The sequence below is a fragment of the Myotis myotis genome, unplaced genomic scaffold (assembly GCF_014108235.1).
Source record: "Myotis myotis isolate mMyoMyo1 unplaced genomic scaffold, mMyoMyo1.p scaffold_m19_p_13, whole genome shotgun sequence".
Lineage (NCBI taxonomy): Eukaryota > Metazoa > Chordata > Mammalia > Chiroptera > Vespertilionidae > Myotis > Myotis myotis.
Window position 1 is genome coordinate 57,475,050 of NW_023416317.1, and position 17,600 is coordinate 57,492,649.

Consider the following 17,600-nt stretch of genomic DNA (forward strand, 5'->3'; position numbering starts at 1 on the left):
GCCAGAATCATAGCCCCTCAAGGTACCCGGGGGGTCAGCACATATGATACAATTCTTGGCAAAAAGAACTTTATAGGCAGAACTAGGATTAAAGACCCTAAGCCCCGGCTGGTGTGGCTCAGTTGGTTGGTATCGCCCATCCCATGCACATGCCCAGGTTGCAGGCTCAATTGCATGTCAATGTTTCTTTTTTTTTTTTAAATATTTTATTGATTTTTTACAGAGAGGAAGGGAGAGAGACAGAGAGCCAGAAACATCGATGAGAGAGAAACATCGATCAGCTGCCTCCCGCACATCTCCCACTGGGGATGTGCCCGCAACCCAGGCACATGCCCCCAACCGGAATCGAACCCGGGACCCCTCAGTCCGCAGGCCGACGCTCTATCCACTGAGCCAAACCGGTTTCGGCGCATGTCAATGTTTCTTGCTCTCTCTCCCTTTCCCATACTTTCTCTAAAAATCAATAAAAATATTTTTTTAAAGAAGATTAGCCCTGGCTGGTTCTGCTCAGTGGATAGAGCGTCGGTCTGCGGACTGAAGGGTCCCAGGTTCGATTCCGCTCACGGGCACATGCCTGGGTTGCAGGCTCCATCCCCAGTGGGGGCGTGCAGGAGGCAGCCCATCAGTGACTCTCATCATTGATGTTTCTCCCTCTCCCTTCCTCTCTGAAATCAATAAAAATGTATTTTTTTAAAAAAAGATTAAAGATGTTACAGTAGGGAGATCACTCTGGGTTGTTTTGGTGGCCCAGGCACCCACATGAGTCCTTCCAAGCAGAAGGGAAGCTCGGCCTCTGCCACTGGCTTCCGAGATGGGGAGCGGGTCCCCACCGTCCAGGGGGCCCTGGGTCAGGGGCCGCGAGGGCTGGGCATGCCTGCAGGTGGCAGCCTGCAAGGAACCAGCCGCAGCCCCACAACCACTGGGTCTGAACGCTGTCACCGGCCTGATGGCCAAGGACGCTTGCGCCAGTGGCATCCGTGTTGGACTTCGGGCCTCGTGAGCTGAGACGGTAAACGTGTGTGATTCTCAGCCACCGGTCTGGTGGTTTGTGACGGCAGCGACAGACACACGGTGTTCAACCCAGAGGCCGGCGCTCGAACCCTCTTCGCAGCTGGGCAGGAGCGCAGGCCGAGAGGAGGGAGCATCACGGACAGACGACATGGCCTCTGTGGGTTCAGGGGGCCCCCCTCGGGGTGCCCCGCGGCCTGGGCTCAGCCGCTCACCCACTTCCTCATTCTGTCTCGGCACCTCTCGAGCCGCGGCGTCTCTGACTCATGTTTCTGGGGTTCCAGGCAGCGGAAATGGAACCTGGTTTTCTCTTGCTCATCTGCTTCCCGTGGACTCGGCCAAATTCTCAGGGGGGGGGGACGGGGGTCTGGGGGGTAGAATTTCCCCTCCCCACACCTTCCACCCCCTGCGGGCGGGAGCCGGGCTTCAAGGATGCTGCCAGCGGTCCTGGCCCCGGCGGCTCGGGTGGTGGGAGCACCATCCCGTCGGTTGTGGGTTCGAGTCTGCGTCAGGGCGCGGACCCAGGTTGCAGGGACACGTAAGGGAGGCAACCGATCGATGCCTCTTTCTCTCCTTTCCTCTCTCTTAAGTCAATGAAAAACATCCTCGGGTGAGGACTTAAACATAAAAATAAGCCCTAACCGGCTTGGCTCAGTGGATGGAGCGCCGGCCTGCGGACTGAAAGGTCCCGGGTTCGATTCCGGTCAGGGGCATGGACCTGGGCTGCGGGCACATCCCCAGTGGGGGGCGTGCAGGAGGCGCTGATCGATGCTTCTCTCTCATCGATGTTTCTGACTATCCCTCTCCCTTCCTCTCTGTAAAAAATCAATAAAATATATTAAAAAAGTAAAATTGAAATAAGATAAAAAGGATGCTGCCAGTCAGGCCTGGGAGGAGACGGGAGCGGCGACGGGAGCCGATGGGAAGGGCGCGTGCGAGTTGCTTTCCAAACAGGAATCCTTTGCACAAACCATCGCGGCCGCCCCTTTTCCTGAGCGACCAACACTCGGTCAAATCCTCCCCGCGCCGCGGCCGCTTCATTCTTTTACAAAGAAACAAACCCTGGCTCCCAGCCGCGCCTCGCCTCTTCGCGCCGGGCCGCCACGCCGGGCCCAGCCCCCCGGGCTCGCGGCGGCCGGGGCGGCCGGGCCGGCGGGTGAATCCGCGGCTTCCGCCAGGGGGCGGCCGCGCGCCGGGTGGCGGGACTGCGCCTGCGCCTCGGGCCGCCGCGTCGCTCTGCGCATGCGCGGCGCGGGCGGGCCGACGGGACTGGAAGATGGCGGCGTCCGCGGTCTGCCGGGCGGCCGGCGCTGGGGCTCGAGTGCTGCTGCGCGCCCGCCGATCGGTGAGGGGGCGGCGGGGGCGCGGGACTGGCGCGCGGGGCTCCGGGACGCGGACGGGGGGCGGGCTGCTAGGGCGGCGCGTGGGGATCGGGGAGGTCGCGGGGTCAGGGCCGTGGGAAGGTCACGGCCCAGGGCGGGGATGGGATGGGGATGGCGGCCTCGCGGCTGCCGCGGGGCGGGGACGGGGACCCCCTGCGGGTCGGGCAGCCGAGGAGCGAGGCCCGGACCCAGCCTCGGCCCCGCCGCCCGCTTGCAGCCCGCGGCCCTGCTGCAGCCGCCCGCCCTGCGGAGCACGGCCACCTTCGCGCAGGCCCTGCAGCGCGTGCCCGAGACGCAGGTGAGCCAGCTGGACAACGGCCTGCGCGTGGCCTCGGAGCAGACCTCGCAGCCCACCTGCACGGTGAGTGCCCGCGGCCGGGGCGGGGCCTTCCCGTGTGTGTGGGGGGGTGACCTTGGGCTCAGGCCTCTCGGCTTGGGTCCCGACTGCAGCCCCCCCTGCCCTCGGGGGCGGGGGCAGCCCCCTCCCAACACGCATTTCGTAGGTGACGCCTGCCACGCAGGAGGCCAAGCCTCCCCAGCAGCTCCAGAAGCCACAGCCCCAGGGGGACAGTGAGGACAGTGGGGTTCGGGACGTCAGGCCATAACCTCCCGGCAGACGGGGAGTGCATTGCACGCGAAAGGCGTGTGGGATTCTAGCGAAATGGATGGTTCTCCACAAAAACAAAGCCTCGCATTTGACTCAAGGGTAGAAATCTTGCCGGGATGCAGGCGTCGGCGGGGATTTCTCAGGAAGGAGTCCTGCCTCTCCCCACCCCAAACTCAGGGCGCAGAGGTTTTATTGGCAAAACCTTTCGGTTCAGGAACAGTTGATGCCCCGTGTGATGTTGGTACAAGACAAAGGGCAAGGGCAACTTCCTTATCACAGGCACCTGCGCCAGCCAGCCAGCCAGCGCCTGGGAGGCCAGCAGAGACGGCTGTCCCAGGTGGACCGGGTAACAGTGCGGGTTTTTCCCCACAGATGGAGTGACGCACATGTTGATATAGATACGGTTCGAAATGTCTGCTCTCTCGTTGTATCGCTCCCTCAGATGACCACTCGTTCCGATCGAGGGCGCACGCACTTTCTGAGCAGCACCTCACAACGGACGGAGACGTGGGAAGTCGGGTCTCTGAATGGTTTGCCACAAAACAAGAAAAGTTCTATTGGGACGGTCTCCACCCATCACCCGAAAGATGGGGGAATGTGTAGCTAGCGATGGACATTACTTTGAACAAAGCACTTTTGATGTTTCTCTTGAAATTATCCTGTTTTCTTTGATGACAAAATCCGCATTATTAACCGGTAAATGGTTAATCCACATTACTAACTGGTACCCGCATTATTAACCGGTACTGGTTAAGAATTCCGATTGACCCTTTGCCGGTTAATAATGCGGATACCGGTTAATAATGTGGATTCAGTAATCAAAGAAAACAATAATTCCAAGAGAAACATCAAAAGTGCTTTGTTCAAAGTAACGTCCGTCCCTAGCTACACATCCCCCATCTCTCAGGTCATTTGTGGAGACCGTCTCAGTAGAACTTTTCTTGTTTGAGGCAGACCATTCAGAGACCCAATTTTCCACGTCTTCGTACGTTGTGAGGTGCTGCTCAGAAAGTGCGTGCGCCCTCGATCGGAACGAGTGCTCATCTGAAGGCGCAAGGTCTGGTGCACACGGCGGGTGGGTTCATGCTTCCCAGGCAGGATCTTTTAACGTGTCTTTAACTGGTTTGAAGTGTGTGATGGTGGGTCATCATGAAGCCAAATTACTTTGCCGTGTCTTCTGGCCCATTCTGGTGGTTTTATGATCAAAGCGTGATTCAAATTGATTATTTGTTGTCGGTGGCGATCAGTATTAACAGTTTCGCCTGGTTTGAGAAGCTCATGATACACCACACCTTCCTGATCCCACCAAACGCAGAGCACTGTCTTCTTTCCGAAGCGATTTGGCCTTGCAGGCGAGGTTGATGGTTGACCTGGATCAAACCATGATTTCCGGCACTTGGGATTCTCAAAATAAATCCACTTTTCATCGCCAGTCACAATTTGATGCAAAAAAGACTCTTTCGTGTAGTTGAAGCAACATTTCACTGATGACTTTTCGGTTTTCCATTTGTCTTTCAATGTGGCACCCGTTTTCCTTTGGATTCTTCTAGAATTTTTATGGTTTCCTGTCGTTCATTTAAGTCCTTTATCCATTTTGAGTTTATTTTTGTGTATGGTGTAAGTTGGTGGTCTAGTTTCATTTTCTTGCATATATCTGTCCAATTTTCCCAACACCATTTATTGAAAAGACTATCTTGGCTCCATTGTATGTTCTTGCCTCCTTTGTCAAATATTAATTGAGCATATTGGTTCGGGCCGATTTCTGGGCTCTCTATTCTATTCCATTGATCTATATGCCTGTTCTTGTGCCAGTACCAGGCAGTTTTGAGAACAGTGGCTCCGTTTTCCTTCCTTTAAAATGGTTTCCGTTGCTTGTAAACGATCGGAAATTGTTTGCTGAGCAACGTTTCATCTTTCTGCAAGTTGTTTTTGAGTTTGACACGCATCTTCATCCAATAATGCTTGTCATTGTTGGTCTTCAAACTTTTTCGGTTGACCTGGACGTTCTTTGTCTTTCACATCGAAATCATCACTTTTAAAGCGTTTAAACCAGCGTCCACAGGTATCTTGAGATGGAGCATGTTCACCATAAGCTTCCCGAAGTATACGATCACTTTCAGCAGCACAATACTTCATAATAATGAATTAAAACTTCCCGAAATTTGACATTTTTAAGTGTAAAAATGTCTATGATGTTAACACCTTCAGAAAATTTGACATATGAAGTTTTGAAGCTTGCTGTCAATACAACAAAATAGCAGACATATCAAATCACATATGCATCATCATATGTGTAGCTGCTTCTATTGAAAAAAGTCCGCATTATTAACTGGTACACCTAGTATTTCACGTGCTAGAAGATGCTCTAGAGCAGTGGCTCTCAGCCTTGGCTGCACAGTAGAATCACCTGGGAGTCTTTTTAAAATCCTGATTTCTGGGCCTCGTCCTCTGGAAATTCTGTTTCTTTGTTGTGGGGTGGGGCCACAACATTAGTAACAAAGAAACAGAATTCCCGGAGGATGAGGCCCAGCAATCAGGATTTTAAAAAGACTCCCAGGTGATTCTCCTGTGCAGCCACGGCTGAGAGCCCCTGCCCTGGACTGTGAGGAGACAGCCAGAGAGGGCGCTGCAGCTGTAGCCAAAGGGCGCCCCGGGCTTTAAAGCGCCTCTTTCCAGGGCGTCAAGTGAAATAGGCGCTCATCTAAGGATCTAGGGCTTACGGCTCCACATCAACATCTCAGGAAAGCAGATGTGAGAATTTTTTTGAAATATATTTTTATTGACTTCAGAGAGGAAGGAAGAGATAGAAACATCAGTGATGAGAGAATCATTGATTGGCTGCCTCCTGCACGCTGCCCCCTACTGGGAACGGAGCCCGAATCCCAGGCATGTGCCCTTGACCAGAAGGAATCGTGACCCTGGGACCCTTCAGTCTGCAGGCTGACCGCTCTATCCACTGAGCAAACCAGCGAGGCCAGGATGTAATTTAAATCTACTCGGAACGAATAGTAAATTAAAAGACGAAGCTTGTGTGACCCTGTGGGGGGCGCGGTTTGTTTCCAGCGCGGGAGGCTACGCAGGAATTGTAAGAGCCTCTCATTGGGCAGCAGGGACACTTGGCGTGTTCAGTGCTCGGGTCCGATTTAAAACTTCTGTTAAGTGTGAACGAAGGCGCTTCCTCAGTACAGACGCCCAGCGTCTGACCGGCGGCCCCCTCCTCAGTGAGAGGAGCTCGCCGCGGGCAGACGGTCGTGGTCAGGAAAGAGAGGGGCTGTTTGCAGATGTGCTGCTTCCTAGGAAACAATCCCCTGGAAGTCAAGAGCGGGCCTCAGCGTTTCCTGTAGCGACGCCGCCGGGTGGCGACGGGGCCGGGTGATGACGGGACCGGGTGGCGACGGGGCCGGGTGATGACGGGACCGGGTGGCGAGGTGGTCGGGTGATGACGGGGCCGGGTGGCGAGGTGGTCGGGTGGCGACGTGGTCGGGTGATGACGGGACCGGGTGGCGACGGGACCGGGTGGCGATGTGGTCGGGTGGCGACGTGGTCGGGTGATGACGGGGCCGGGCGGCGACGGGGCCGGGTGCCGGGCCGTTAGGGACTGCTGTGGGAGCCCTTGCTGACCGGGCAGAAGCACAGGAGGGGGAGGCAATGCAGCGTGGCTGGTCCTTCAGGCACAGTGGCCCTGCTTGGAGACAGCGGTCCCCACTCTGGGACTGTGAGCCTCAACTTCAGCCTGTGTGGGTGGGGGTCCTGGGTTTTGCTGTCAGCCTGGGTGGGGTGTACGTGGGGCTGGAGCGGTGTGTTCCTTCTTGTCCAGGTCGGGGTGTGGATTGATGTTGGCAGCCGGTACGAGAACGAGAAGAACAACGGGGCGGGCTACTTTGTGGAGCATCTGGCTTTCAAGGTGAGCTCCCGCGGTCCCGCCTCTCCCGGCCCTGGGGGAAGCCGCCTCCCCAGTTGGGGCTGCAGCTGGGGCGGCCTCTGGCCTGTGAGTACCTGTCCGGTGAGCCCTGCACAGGCCCCAGAGTCAGAGACCCTCAGGAGCCACAGGGCCCTCTCCACCCCCGAGGCCGGGCCTGGGCGCGTGTCCCGACTGGAGCAGCCGTAGGCGTGTGGTGAACCCGGGCCGGGCTGAGCAAGCCTTCTGTGCGGTGCTCTGCCTTGGGCTCCCTGGGCATCTCCGGTTCTCGAGGGTGGGACAGTCCCCACTGCAGCCCTCAGCCAGCCCCGGTTGGCACAGAGGAGAGACTGACGTTCTTAAATGAGTGGGAAGCTGGGGGCGGAGACGGGGACGGGCAGCGGCACAGGTGTGTGGGGACCTTTTCTGTGAAGCCTCCTCGGAGGTGTTTTTCCAGTGGATTTGCAGAGAGGAGTGGGCGGGGGAACATCAGTGAGAGACACATCAGTGGGTTGCCTCCCGTATGCCTCAGTCAGGCTGGGGATCGAACCTGCACCCCAGGGATACGTGCCCTTGACCGAGGAGCAAGCCCAAGACCCTTCGGCCTGCGGGCCAGTGCTCTAACCACTGAACAACTGACTCAGGCATAGATTTTTTTTTTTAAATTTTGTTGATTACAGAGAGGAAGGGAGGGGGAGAGAGAGAGAGAGAGAGAGAGAGCGCGAGAGAAAGAAACATCAATGGTGAGAATCACTGGTCAGCTGCCTCCTGCACACCCCCTACTGGGGATCGACTCCACAACCCAGGCTTGTGCCCTTGACCGGCAGCGAACCCGGCACCCCTCAGTCCGCAGGCCACGCTCCATCCACAGAGCCACACCGGCTAGGGCTCGTTTCTATTTCTTGGTTTGAGAGGAAGATACCAGTGATGTTGTTCCTCTTATTTATATAATTACTGGTGGATATTTTTTGTTCTCATCTGAGGATATGTTTTTATTGATTTTAGAGAGAAACATGGATAAGAGAAATGGCGATCAGTTGCCTCCTGTGTGTTCCCTGATTGGGAATCAAACACACAACCTTGATGTATCAGGACGAAGCTCTAACCGACTGAGCTGCCCGGCCAGAGCTGTGCAGATGTTAATACACACACACACACACACAGGACAGGGCACTGCACAGTCATATGAATGGTGTGGGGGGAGTAGGTAGGGGCAGGGTTACCCGACGCAGGTGTGAGCTTACCTGGGCCTGCCTGTTGGTAAGGGGACGGGTGCTGTAAGGCCAGACTGCTAAGGGCACTCTGGGTTCAGGACACTCGTTTGGGCCCCGCCCTTCCTCCTGGCCCCGGTCTGTCTCCACGCTGTTGCTGTGATGCTGTGTCCTCAGCACAGAGCCGGCTTAGTGCTGGAGGCACAGGTCCTGGGCCCTGCGCCCCCATGCTCCTTGCCGAAGGCACTGCTTCTGCTGCGACTTCAGTCTGCGGAGCTGGGGGTCCTGGGCGCTCAGGCGGCTCCTGACGGTGCTGCTGCTGTTTGGCTCAGGGAACAAAGAACCGGCCTGGCAATGCCTTGGAGAAGGAGGTGGAGAGCATGGGGGCCCATCTGAGTGCCTACACCACCCGGGAGCACACGGCTTACTACATCAAGGCGCTGTCCCAGGACCTGCCGAAAGGTAGTGCCTTGGGGAGGCGGGCGGAAAGGGCCCTCCAGAGGTGCAGGGACTGGCACCAGGAGCCCCTGGCCTGGCCGCAGAATGGGGCTGCCCTGGAGTGTGGCCTGGCCACAGAGCAGCGGGGGGCCAGGCCTGGGGCCGTGTGCTGCTGTGGTCTCCAGTGGCCCACCCGTGCCCACACCGGTCCTTCCCCAGCTGTGGAGCTGCTGGCGGACATCGTGCAGAACTGCAGCCTGGAGGACTCGCAGATCGAGAAGGAGCGGGACGTGATCCTGCGGGAGCTGCAGGAGAGCGACGCGTCCCTGCGGGACGTGGCCTTCGACTACCTGCACGCCACCGCCTTCCAGGGCACGCCTCTCGCCCAGCCCGTGGAGGGGCCCAGCGACAACGTCAGGTGGGAGCCGGCTGGGCCTGTGGCGGACGTCTTATCCCTCCGGCCTGGCTGCCTGCCTGTGCGGCCCTGTGCCTCTTCTGTTCCCGTGTGCTCTCTGCTGGAATCCGGCCTTGATTGCAGGATGTTTCCTGCCCTGACAGCCCGAGGGAGGGAGTGTGTGGGTGCCCCGTCTGTGGGCTTCCGTCCTGTGGTGGGAGAGCTCTGTGCTGCCCTGCGAGCCCACAGGGTCAGCTCACCCTCCTCACAGAGGCCTCTGAGCCTGTCCTGAGGTCCGGTGTGAGTTGGGCCAGGCAAGGGCTGCCCTCTGGGCCCCGGAGGGGTGGGGGGTAGGGATGGAGAAGGGATCGAGCAGTGAGAAGCCGTCTCCTTGGCTGCTCCTCAGCCCCCTTTTGTGTGGGCCGGGTTGGGGAGGCGCTGAGCCCCTGGCCGTGTGTCTTGCAGGAAGCTGTCTCGTGCCGACCTGACGGAATTCCTCGGCCAGCATTACAAGGCCCCTCGCATGGTGCTGGCGGCGGCGGGAGGTGAGTGCTGAGCTCGGCCAAGCCCTGTGGTGGTGGTGGGTCGGCCCGGCCTTGGTCACCAGGGCCCAGGTCTTCTGTTCTGAACGGGGGTCATCTTCCACTCCTGGGGCCCCCGTCGTCCTCCCCGCCCCCCCAGGGGAGCAGCCTCCGTCCGTCTCTGAGATGGAGTAGGGTTCTGCCTGGGCCGCCACACGGCACCGCCTCAGCCCCACCTGGTCTCGGAGGCCCAGTCCAGAGGCTGGTGGGAGAGGCCAGCCTCAGCCCCGCACGCAGCGGTGGCATCAGGAGGCGGCGGGGAGGTGCCTGGGGAGGAAGGCGGGTTGTGGGGACTCGGAGCTGGAGGCTGGGCTGCTTTGGGAGCGCGTGCTGTCAGCAGAGGCCTGGAGAATGGCAGGAGGGGGCGCCTGAGCAGAGAGGGCTGGGCAGCATCATGTGGTGTAGGCTTGTCCTGCTGCCATTGGGGCCAGTGCAGAGGCCGGCCGACCAGGGAGGGGCTGTCCCGGTGCCGCTGGGAGGTGGCGGGAGCCAGGGCAAGAAGCAGATGGAAACTGATGGAGGCCTGGGCGGGGCAGGGACGCCCCCCAGCTGTGGTCTTCTCAGCGGGGTGCACGGAAGGCTGACAGGAGAGCCTGTTGATGGCTTCGGGCCCGGGAACCTGGGGACCAAGCGCAGTGGGAGCTGCTGGCGGGCCAGACCCGGCTGGGTCCAGTGGAACCTGAGCTCAGGGAGGAGGGGAGGCAGCTGCTGGAGGCTGTGCCGTCGGGGAGGCCGCCCGCCCCGCGCTGAGGCACTGACAGCAGGGCCTCCTGAGGGAGGGGCCCCGCAGGCCCTGCGGGCCTGGGTTTGTAATGTACCAGGAAGTGCTCCAGCCCGGGGACCCCAGAGCTAGTCACACACTGCAGCACCGCCTCTGTGCTTGTCGCTTGCCACCCTCCCAGGGCAGCACCAGGGTCTGAGGGGAAGGCGAGGGGCACAAGGCAGGACAGGTGGCTTGTGCCCTGGAGCCCATCTCGTCCTCGGTGCAGGTGAGAAGGCACCACAAGGACCGATTTTAGGCTCAGCTTTCCTTTGGTGCTGTGCGCCGTGCTGTGCCATCCTGAGGTGCCCGCCCTGCCCGAGGCAGAGCCTGTCCACGGGGATCTCCCCTCACCCTGTCCCATGTCACGTTTTGGTGCCCTATGCCCACGCCTGGCGGCCGGTGACATGCTGTCCGGCCCTGTGCCCGTGCCTGGCGGCCGGTGACACGCTGTCCGGCCCTGCCCACGCCTGGCGGCCGGTGACACGCTGTCCGGCCCTGTGCCTGCGCCTGGCGGCGGTGACACGCTGTCCGGCCCTGTGCCCGCGCCTGGCGGCGGTGACACGCTGTCTCGCAGGGGTGGAGCACCGGCAGCTGCTGGACCTCGCCCAGAAGCACTTCAGCGGCATCTCTGGGACGTACGCGGAGGATGCTGTGCCCACGCTCGCTCCGTGCCGCTTCACTGGCAGCCAGGTAGGCTGCCTGGTGGGCAGGGCCATGCTCTCGCCGGGCCCCTGGGAGGAGGGACCCTCGTGCACACGGAGATGCCTCAGCAGGTGGGAAGGGCCCGGGCTGCCTCACAAGCACTCGCTCACACTTGCGCCCCCCTCAGCCTCCTGGCACCCTTGGTCGCCTGGGCCGGCGGGCATCCCTCAGTCTTGCCGTGCCCGTTTCAGATTTCCCACCGTGACGATGCCCTGCCTTTGGCCCATGTGGCCATTGCCGTGGAGGGGCCTGGCTGGGCCAACCCGGACAACGTGGCCCTCCAAGTGGCCAACGCCATGATCGGCCACTACGACTGCACGTACGGCGGCGGCGTGGTGAGTGCCGGTGGGCGTGGGGCCTGGTCTTGGAGGAGAGGGTCTGGGACAGGCTGCACGGCCCTGTGGGGGCAGTGTGGCCGCAGTCGGGGTGCTGCTGACCGCCTTGGCCTGCAGCACCTGTCCAGCCCGCTGGCTTCTGTCGCCGTGGCCAACAAGCTGTGCCAGAGCTTCCAGACCTTCAACATCTGCTACGCGGAGACGGGCCTGCTGGGCGCTCACTTCGTCTGCGACCGCATGAGCATCGACGACATGGTGTTCTTCCTGCAAGGCCAGTGGTGAGTGCAGTGCTGGGGGGGCCTGGGAGCAGGAGGGGGCTGAGCAGCACCTCTCAGTGACCCCCCCCCCCCCCCCCCCCGTCAGGATGCGCCTGTGCACCAGCGCCACGGAGAGCGACGTGCGCCGGGGCAGGAACCTACTCAGGAACGCCCTGGTGTCCCACCTGGACGGTGAGCCCTGCGCCCGCGGGGGCGGCTTCCTGGCGGTGACAGCCCAGGGGGGCCCCATTCCTACCCGAGACTGGAGGGAAACTAGTCGCATCATAGCCCACAGCAGCCGGGCTCCAGATACAGGGGGGTGGGCCGGGGGCGGCCATTACCACAGCGACAGGCGGTTGTAGAGTGAGGGTGGCAAGCTGGGTCAGACAAGGGTTCAGGGGTCAGCCAGCAGCTGGAGTGGGCGTGTGCCTGGTCCCGATGGACGGGGTGGACCTGGAGCCTCCCCCTCCTCCTCCTCTCCCCCTCGCAGGCACCACTCCTGTGTGTGAGGACATCGGACGCAGCCTCCTCACCTACGGCCGCCGCATCCCCCTGGCCGAGTGGGAAAGCAGGATTGCGGTACGGCTGGGGCGGGTCTGGAGTGTGGACCTGGCTGACTCCTCTACGGGCAGCGGGGCTGGCATATCTGGAGGGAAGGGGCAGGCGGAGGCCTGGCTGTGGGGTGGACGAGCCCTGCTGCCCTCCCCTTTGGGGCCGGAGGCAGCGCCGAGGTCCGTGCTGAAGCCCTCGGTCGGCTGGGTCATCCTGACTGCCTGGGGTGGTGCCCAGTGCCCGTCAGTCAGGGTGCCCGCTTCGCTGCAGGAGGTCGATGCCCAGACCGTGCGTGAGGTCTGCTCCAAGTACTTCTATGACCAGTGCCCCGCGGTGGCTGCAGTGGGTGAGTGACCTGCCCGCCTGCTCTCTGTCCTCCCTGGGCCCTTCCTGCGCCCCCACCCCACCCCACCCCCACCCAGCCTGCACTGGGAGCAGCCAGAGGCCCCGAGAGGCTCTGCCCATAGTCTGGCTGCCAGGGAGTTCTTGCTCAGAAAGCCTGTCCCAGCAGCTCCCTGACTCCCTGCCAAGGTGCCTCCATCAGTGCCCGACACCCACCAGGTAACGGACACCGCGGGGTGGGGCTCGGAGGCCGAGCGTGAAGAGACAGGCTCGGCGCCCCGGGATGTTCTCCCCTCTCCCCTCAGAGCCTGCCTTGTGCCGCTCTGGGCAGCCCGAACTGGGTGCGGCGCAGGGCCAGGTGTCCCTGTACCAGCCAGGCGCCCCGCCCTGACACCGCCCATCCCTACAGGCCCCATTGAGCAGCTCCCCGACTACAACCGGACCCGCAGCGGCATGTTCTGGCTGCGCTTCTAGGCAGCAAGCCTGTCGGCGGGAGGGGGAGCCGGCGCCCGGGCCCCCAGCAACATGTCGCCTCGGCTCCTCAGTCCTTCCGCACCAATAAAGCCCTGGTGAGAGCTGGTGTGTCTGGCTTTGCATGGGGTCCACTGGGCAGCGGAGGGGGCCTTCCGCCTCCCCACAGGCTGCGTGTCCTCAGCGGGGGGCCAGCCGTGGGCTGGAGGCCTCTGCTGCCTCAGGCAGATGAGGCCAGATGTTCCCACTTAGCCACGTGGGGTGCTCTGGCCAGAATGTCCAGCGTGAGCAGGGCGTCCACGGGAACTGCACACCCAGCCTCTGCCCTGAGGGAGGCCCCGGGACTCGGGTGCCCAGGCAGAAGCCCCTGCTGTCACCCACTGGTGCCTGGTCCCCGTATGGACCAAGAGGGGCCGGGGGCTCCCTGAGGAGCCACCTTCGTGTTTACTCTGGATTCTGGGAGGAGGGTAGCCTGGGGCGTCGTGTCCCCATTTGGTTCGTAGCTGCTGCCTGGACAGGCAAGGCAGCAACTCCTCTGCCTCCTGCTCGCTCGCCCGCGCTGAGTCAGGCTCCAGGAATAGCCCGAGCTCAGGCCCTGAGCCCCCTCCCTGCCTCGGTCTCCCGGGCAAGTCCTGAGCTGCTGCCCAAGGTCCCCTCCCCATCTTCCTGAGGCTCTGGCTCTAGGCCCCTTGCCCCCACGGGCCCAGTGCAAGCAGAGAGGGAAGGCCCTCTTCCTGCGGTCGGGTCCCCTGGAGCCTGGGGGCGGGGGGTGGGGGTGGGGGTGGGAGTGAGGGGCCGAGTTTCCGAGGAAGGTGTTGCTGGGAGTTGTGAGCAGGTCCTGGGTCGGGATTGCTGAGGACGGTTCAGCCCCGGCCTCGCAGCAGCCAGAGCAGCCCTTGAATCCCTCCCGCTGTCGGGTAGGAAGTAACGTCAGGTCAGGTGCTTCCAGAACTCAGGCTGGGGACTCAGATCCCCCCACATTGGGGCCACGGGAGCAGCGAGCACTGCGAAGCCTGGCCAGCCCCTGTGCTCACAGCGGCAGCTCGCACCAGGCCCCGTTGGAGCTCCTGAGAGATGAACTGCTTTCTAAACCCAGGCCAGGGCCAGGGCCAGGAAGGACCTGTCCGGGGAGCGGCAGGGGGAGGTCAGAGCTCAGGGCCCCGCTGCCCTGATGGAGGGCACTGGCCTCGGGCTGTGTCCCAGGCAGGGAGGGAGGCCTGCCTGGAGGCGGCAGCCAGGGGCCCAGAGGACCACACTTGTGCTCTTGAGGCTCCCAGGAGCTCCCGACACGCCCTCAGCCTCAGCCTTGCTCCTGCCGCCCAGCAGCCTCTTTAGCACCCTTTGACCCCTCACAGCAGGGGCCTGCCTTTCTTTTGGGGCCCCTTAAGGATCCGGTAAGGTTTGCCAGCTGGGCCTGTCTCCCCTAAAGGCTCACCCACACTGGTGTCCATACTGTATGTGCCAGTTCCTCCTGCTCTCCACCTGCTGAGTAAGGGAAGGGGAGGTCTCGGGGCAGGGGCTGCCTCTAACAGGAACATGTCTGGGCCCGGCTGGCATGGCTCAGGGGTTGAGCGGCGGCCTATGAACCAGGAGGTCACGGTTTGGTTCCTGATCAGGGCACAGGCCTGGGTTGCGGGCTCCATCCCCAGTGTGGGGTGTGCAGGAGGCAGCTGACCCATGATTCTCTCTCATCATTGATGTTTCTCTTTCTCCCTCTGAAATCAATAAAAATATATTTTAAAAAAAATGACAAGGCAAGACTTGTCTGGTTCTTTGCTACCCTCACCTGTAGGTCAGTTTCAAGGGGGGAGGTCCTGGCAGTTCTGGGGAAAGGTTTGGGCCCTGTGGGTCAGGTCACCATCCCAGGAGAGCTGGGGAGGCCAGCGCTGAGATCGCCTCTGCCTTCTGGGTGACAGGACGAGGCAGCAGGGGCACAGCTGTCCCCGGAGCTGCAGGCCTGGAGGGGTCCGGGGAGGCGAGTTCGGCACGGGCCCCCCAGCTCTCCCCACAGCCTGTGGGTCCCCCCTCCATGGGGCCGGGCCCGCTGGGAGGGCTGGGTGGCCGCGGCGAGTGTAGATGTACTTCTGGGCTTCCAGAATGATCCGGGCTGGCGGGGAAATGGAGGGGAGGCTGGGGCGCCCTCGGCCTCGAGTGAACATGCACATAGTCACCTCGGGACAGTGACCCTGACCAGTCACAGCAGCCAGTGCAGGGAGACAAGTGGGCGGGTTCAGGGGGGGTGGGCGGGCAGGGGTGGTTAGGAAGGGGAGCGATGGTGGATGCGGGGGCAGGAGGGGAGCCCAGGTGACCTCGGCCTGGGGGGACGGGGGTGGAGGAAGCAGGGCTTCCAGGTGTCAGGCCAGGAGGCGGTAGGCGGGGGTCTGGCCTGAGGCAGGACGGGGCGCACAGGCAGGAGGGTGCATTCCTGAGGAAGGAGCTGTCCTTGTGGGTGGTCCCTGCAGGCACAGCTGGATGGCATCTGTCTGGGCCGGTGCCGGCATCACGGGACCCGGGGCGCGGGACAGACACGTATGCAGAAGCTGACCATCCTCTGCTGCCCCCCCCCCACACACAAGGAGGGAGGGCGTGCCCTGGGGCAGTGTGCTGTGCTCTGCCTGGGGTCAGCTCAGAGCCCTTATTTGGGGGGCTGCTCCGCTTGTCACGGGGATGGGGTGCGGCACAGCGGCCCACCCACCCCACAGGACGGAGGGGCTGAATCACGAAGCGCCGTCTGGCCCCCGGTGGGGCGGGGGTGAGTCATTTTGCCTCCAGCCCCCAGGAGCCTGGGACGACCCGGGTCCCCTCGCTCTCACGTGTGCGCTGCAGCCGCCACCACATCGACCCCATGGGGCCGCGGGGCCCCCCGCTGTCCGTGGAGAAACCTGCGGGGAGTCCCAGGAGCCGCGGGACGAGGGGCTTTAAGGGAGTCCGAGCGTCTGTCCAGGGGAGGCTGGGGGCGGCGACCGCTGGGCGGGTGGGCGGAGGCGGCCCCTGGTCCCCGCCCGCGCCCCGCCCCCCGGGATTAGGGACTTTTCTCGGCGGCGGCTGGCGGGGGAGCCAGCGGAGCGGAGCGGACCGGACCGGACCGGACCGGCAGGCAAGACTGGGACTGGGGTCGGGGGGCGCTGGGCTCGGACCGCCAAGGCGGCGGAGGTGCGGGACAGATGCGGGGTCCTGGCTGACCGGCCCCCCCACCCCCAGGATGAGGCTGCAGCTCCTTGTGGCCGCGCTCTGCACCGGGATCCTGGCGGGGGCGCCCCGAGCGCGGGCCCAGCCCGGGGAGCGAGGTGGGTACGACCAGGAGGGACCCCGGCCTGGGCCCTGCACCGTCCCCGCGCCCCCCGCGCCCCCCGCGCGTAAGCTCCTAGGTCTCTGGTCTCCCCAAACCCTCCGGGACCCGCGCTGCGTCTCCCAGACCGCGCCCCAGCCTATGCACCCCACCCTGCCCCCCCAGATGTGCGCTGGCTTTCCTACCCCTGTCCCTCCTGCCGGGGCCAGCCTCGGTCCCCCACCCTGCAGGCAGCTCCCGCCCCCACATCCTCCGCGGGGAGGGGGCTCGGGGCGCGGGTTCGGGGAGGGGGTCCCTGAGGGAGGGGGCCCCGGGGGAGGGGGTCCGGGGGGGAGGGGCTCCGAGAAAGTCCCGGTGCTCCCGCCGCAGTGACCTGCACGCGCCTCTACGCCGCCGACATCGTGTTCCTGCTCGACGGCTCCTCGTCCATCGGCCGCGGCAACTTCCGCGAAGTGCGGGGCTTTCTCGAGGGGCTGGCGCTGCCCTTCGCGGGCGCGGCCGGGGCCCAGGGCGTGCGCTTCGCCGCCGTGCAGTACAGCGACGACCCGCGGTGAGGGCCGGGGCGCGCCGACCCCCAGCCGGGATCTCCCCGAGACACCCCAGGCTAGTGCCCCGCGAAGGCCGGGCTGTGCATGGGGAGCCCAGGAGGGCCCGCGGCTCAGAAGCCCCTGCCGGCTGGGCTCCCCCCTTCTAACCCCCGAGGCCTTCTGTCCGGCACCAGCCGCCTCCCACAGCCCGGCCCCTCCTCCTGCAGTTAATTGACCAGACAGCCTGCCCCGACGCTGGGAGCACCAAGGCTTGAGGCGGACACGGGGACCCCTGAAGAGTTAACTTGGGGGTGTCAGAGGTGGAGGGAGGAACCACAGGGCCAAGAGGACCCCCAAGGGGCCCTGACACCCACCACCCTCACCCCAGGGGCTCCTTGAGACCAGGACGGGAAAGGGCCCGGCCCCTGATCTGTTGCCAACCCCCCCACCTCCCACCCCCACCCCCACAGGACGGAGTTCGGCCTGGACGCGCTTGGCTCGGGGAGCGAGGTGATCCGTGCCATCCGTGAGCTCAGCTACAAGGGGGGCAACACGCGCACAGGGGCTGCGATTCTCCACGTGGCCGACCACGTCTTCCTGCCCCAGCTGGCCCGGCCCGGCGTCCCCAAGGTGACCTCCCCCACCCGGCCTCCCGGGCCACCCCAGCCTCAGGGTCTGCGGCCGCCCTGACTCGACCCCGTCCCCCACGCAGGTCTGCATCCTCATCACGGACGGGAAGTCCCAGGACCTGGTGGACACAGCTGCCCAGAGGCTGAAGGGCCAGGGGGTCAAGCTGTTCGCCGTGGGTGAGTCTCAGCCGGGGTGGCAGGGCCGCCTGGGGCA

At 63.0% G+C, this 17,600-nt stretch overlaps 2 protein-coding genes across 3 annotated transcripts in view; both read left to right on the forward strand.

The window, feature by feature from the left end:
• The first annotated feature begins 2,206 nt into the window (after positions 1 to 2,206).
• On the forward strand, positions 2,207 to 13,049 carry LOC118668510 (cytochrome b-c1 complex subunit 1, mitochondrial). The gene is made up of 13 exons (XM_036333640.1): positions 2,207 to 2,353; positions 2,608 to 2,751; positions 6,815 to 6,901; positions 8,439 to 8,568; positions 8,764 to 8,962; positions 9,404 to 9,483; positions 10,857 to 10,972; positions 11,176 to 11,319; positions 11,437 to 11,597; positions 11,683 to 11,768; positions 12,067 to 12,155; positions 12,399 to 12,474; positions 12,880 to 13,049. The coding sequence occupies exons 1-13, from the start codon at positions 2,285 to 2,287 to the stop codon at positions 12,942 to 12,944; spliced, it is 1,446 nt and encodes a 481-aa protein (XP_036189533.1). The 5' UTR covers positions 2,207 to 2,284; the 3' UTR covers positions 12,945 to 13,049.
• A 2,945-nt stretch (positions 13,050 to 15,994) lies between these two features.
• Positions 15,995 to 17,600, forward strand: part of COL7A1 (collagen type VII alpha 1 chain) — a 32,673-nt gene continuing 31,067 nt past the window's right edge. For both annotated transcript variants that reach the window (XM_036333641.1, XM_036333642.1), the window contains exons 1-5: positions 15,995 to 16,038; positions 16,143 to 16,228; positions 16,600 to 16,780; positions 17,228 to 17,387; positions 17,470 to 17,563. In XM_036333641.1, coding sequence (XP_036189534.1) covers positions 16,144 to 16,228; positions 16,600 to 16,780; positions 17,228 to 17,387; positions 17,470 to 17,563 — 520 coding nt within the window. In that variant the 5' untranslated portion in view covers positions 15,995 to 16,038; position 16,143. The remainder of the gene's footprint in view (positions 16,039 to 16,142; positions 16,229 to 16,599; positions 16,781 to 17,227; positions 17,388 to 17,469; positions 17,564 to 17,600) is intronic.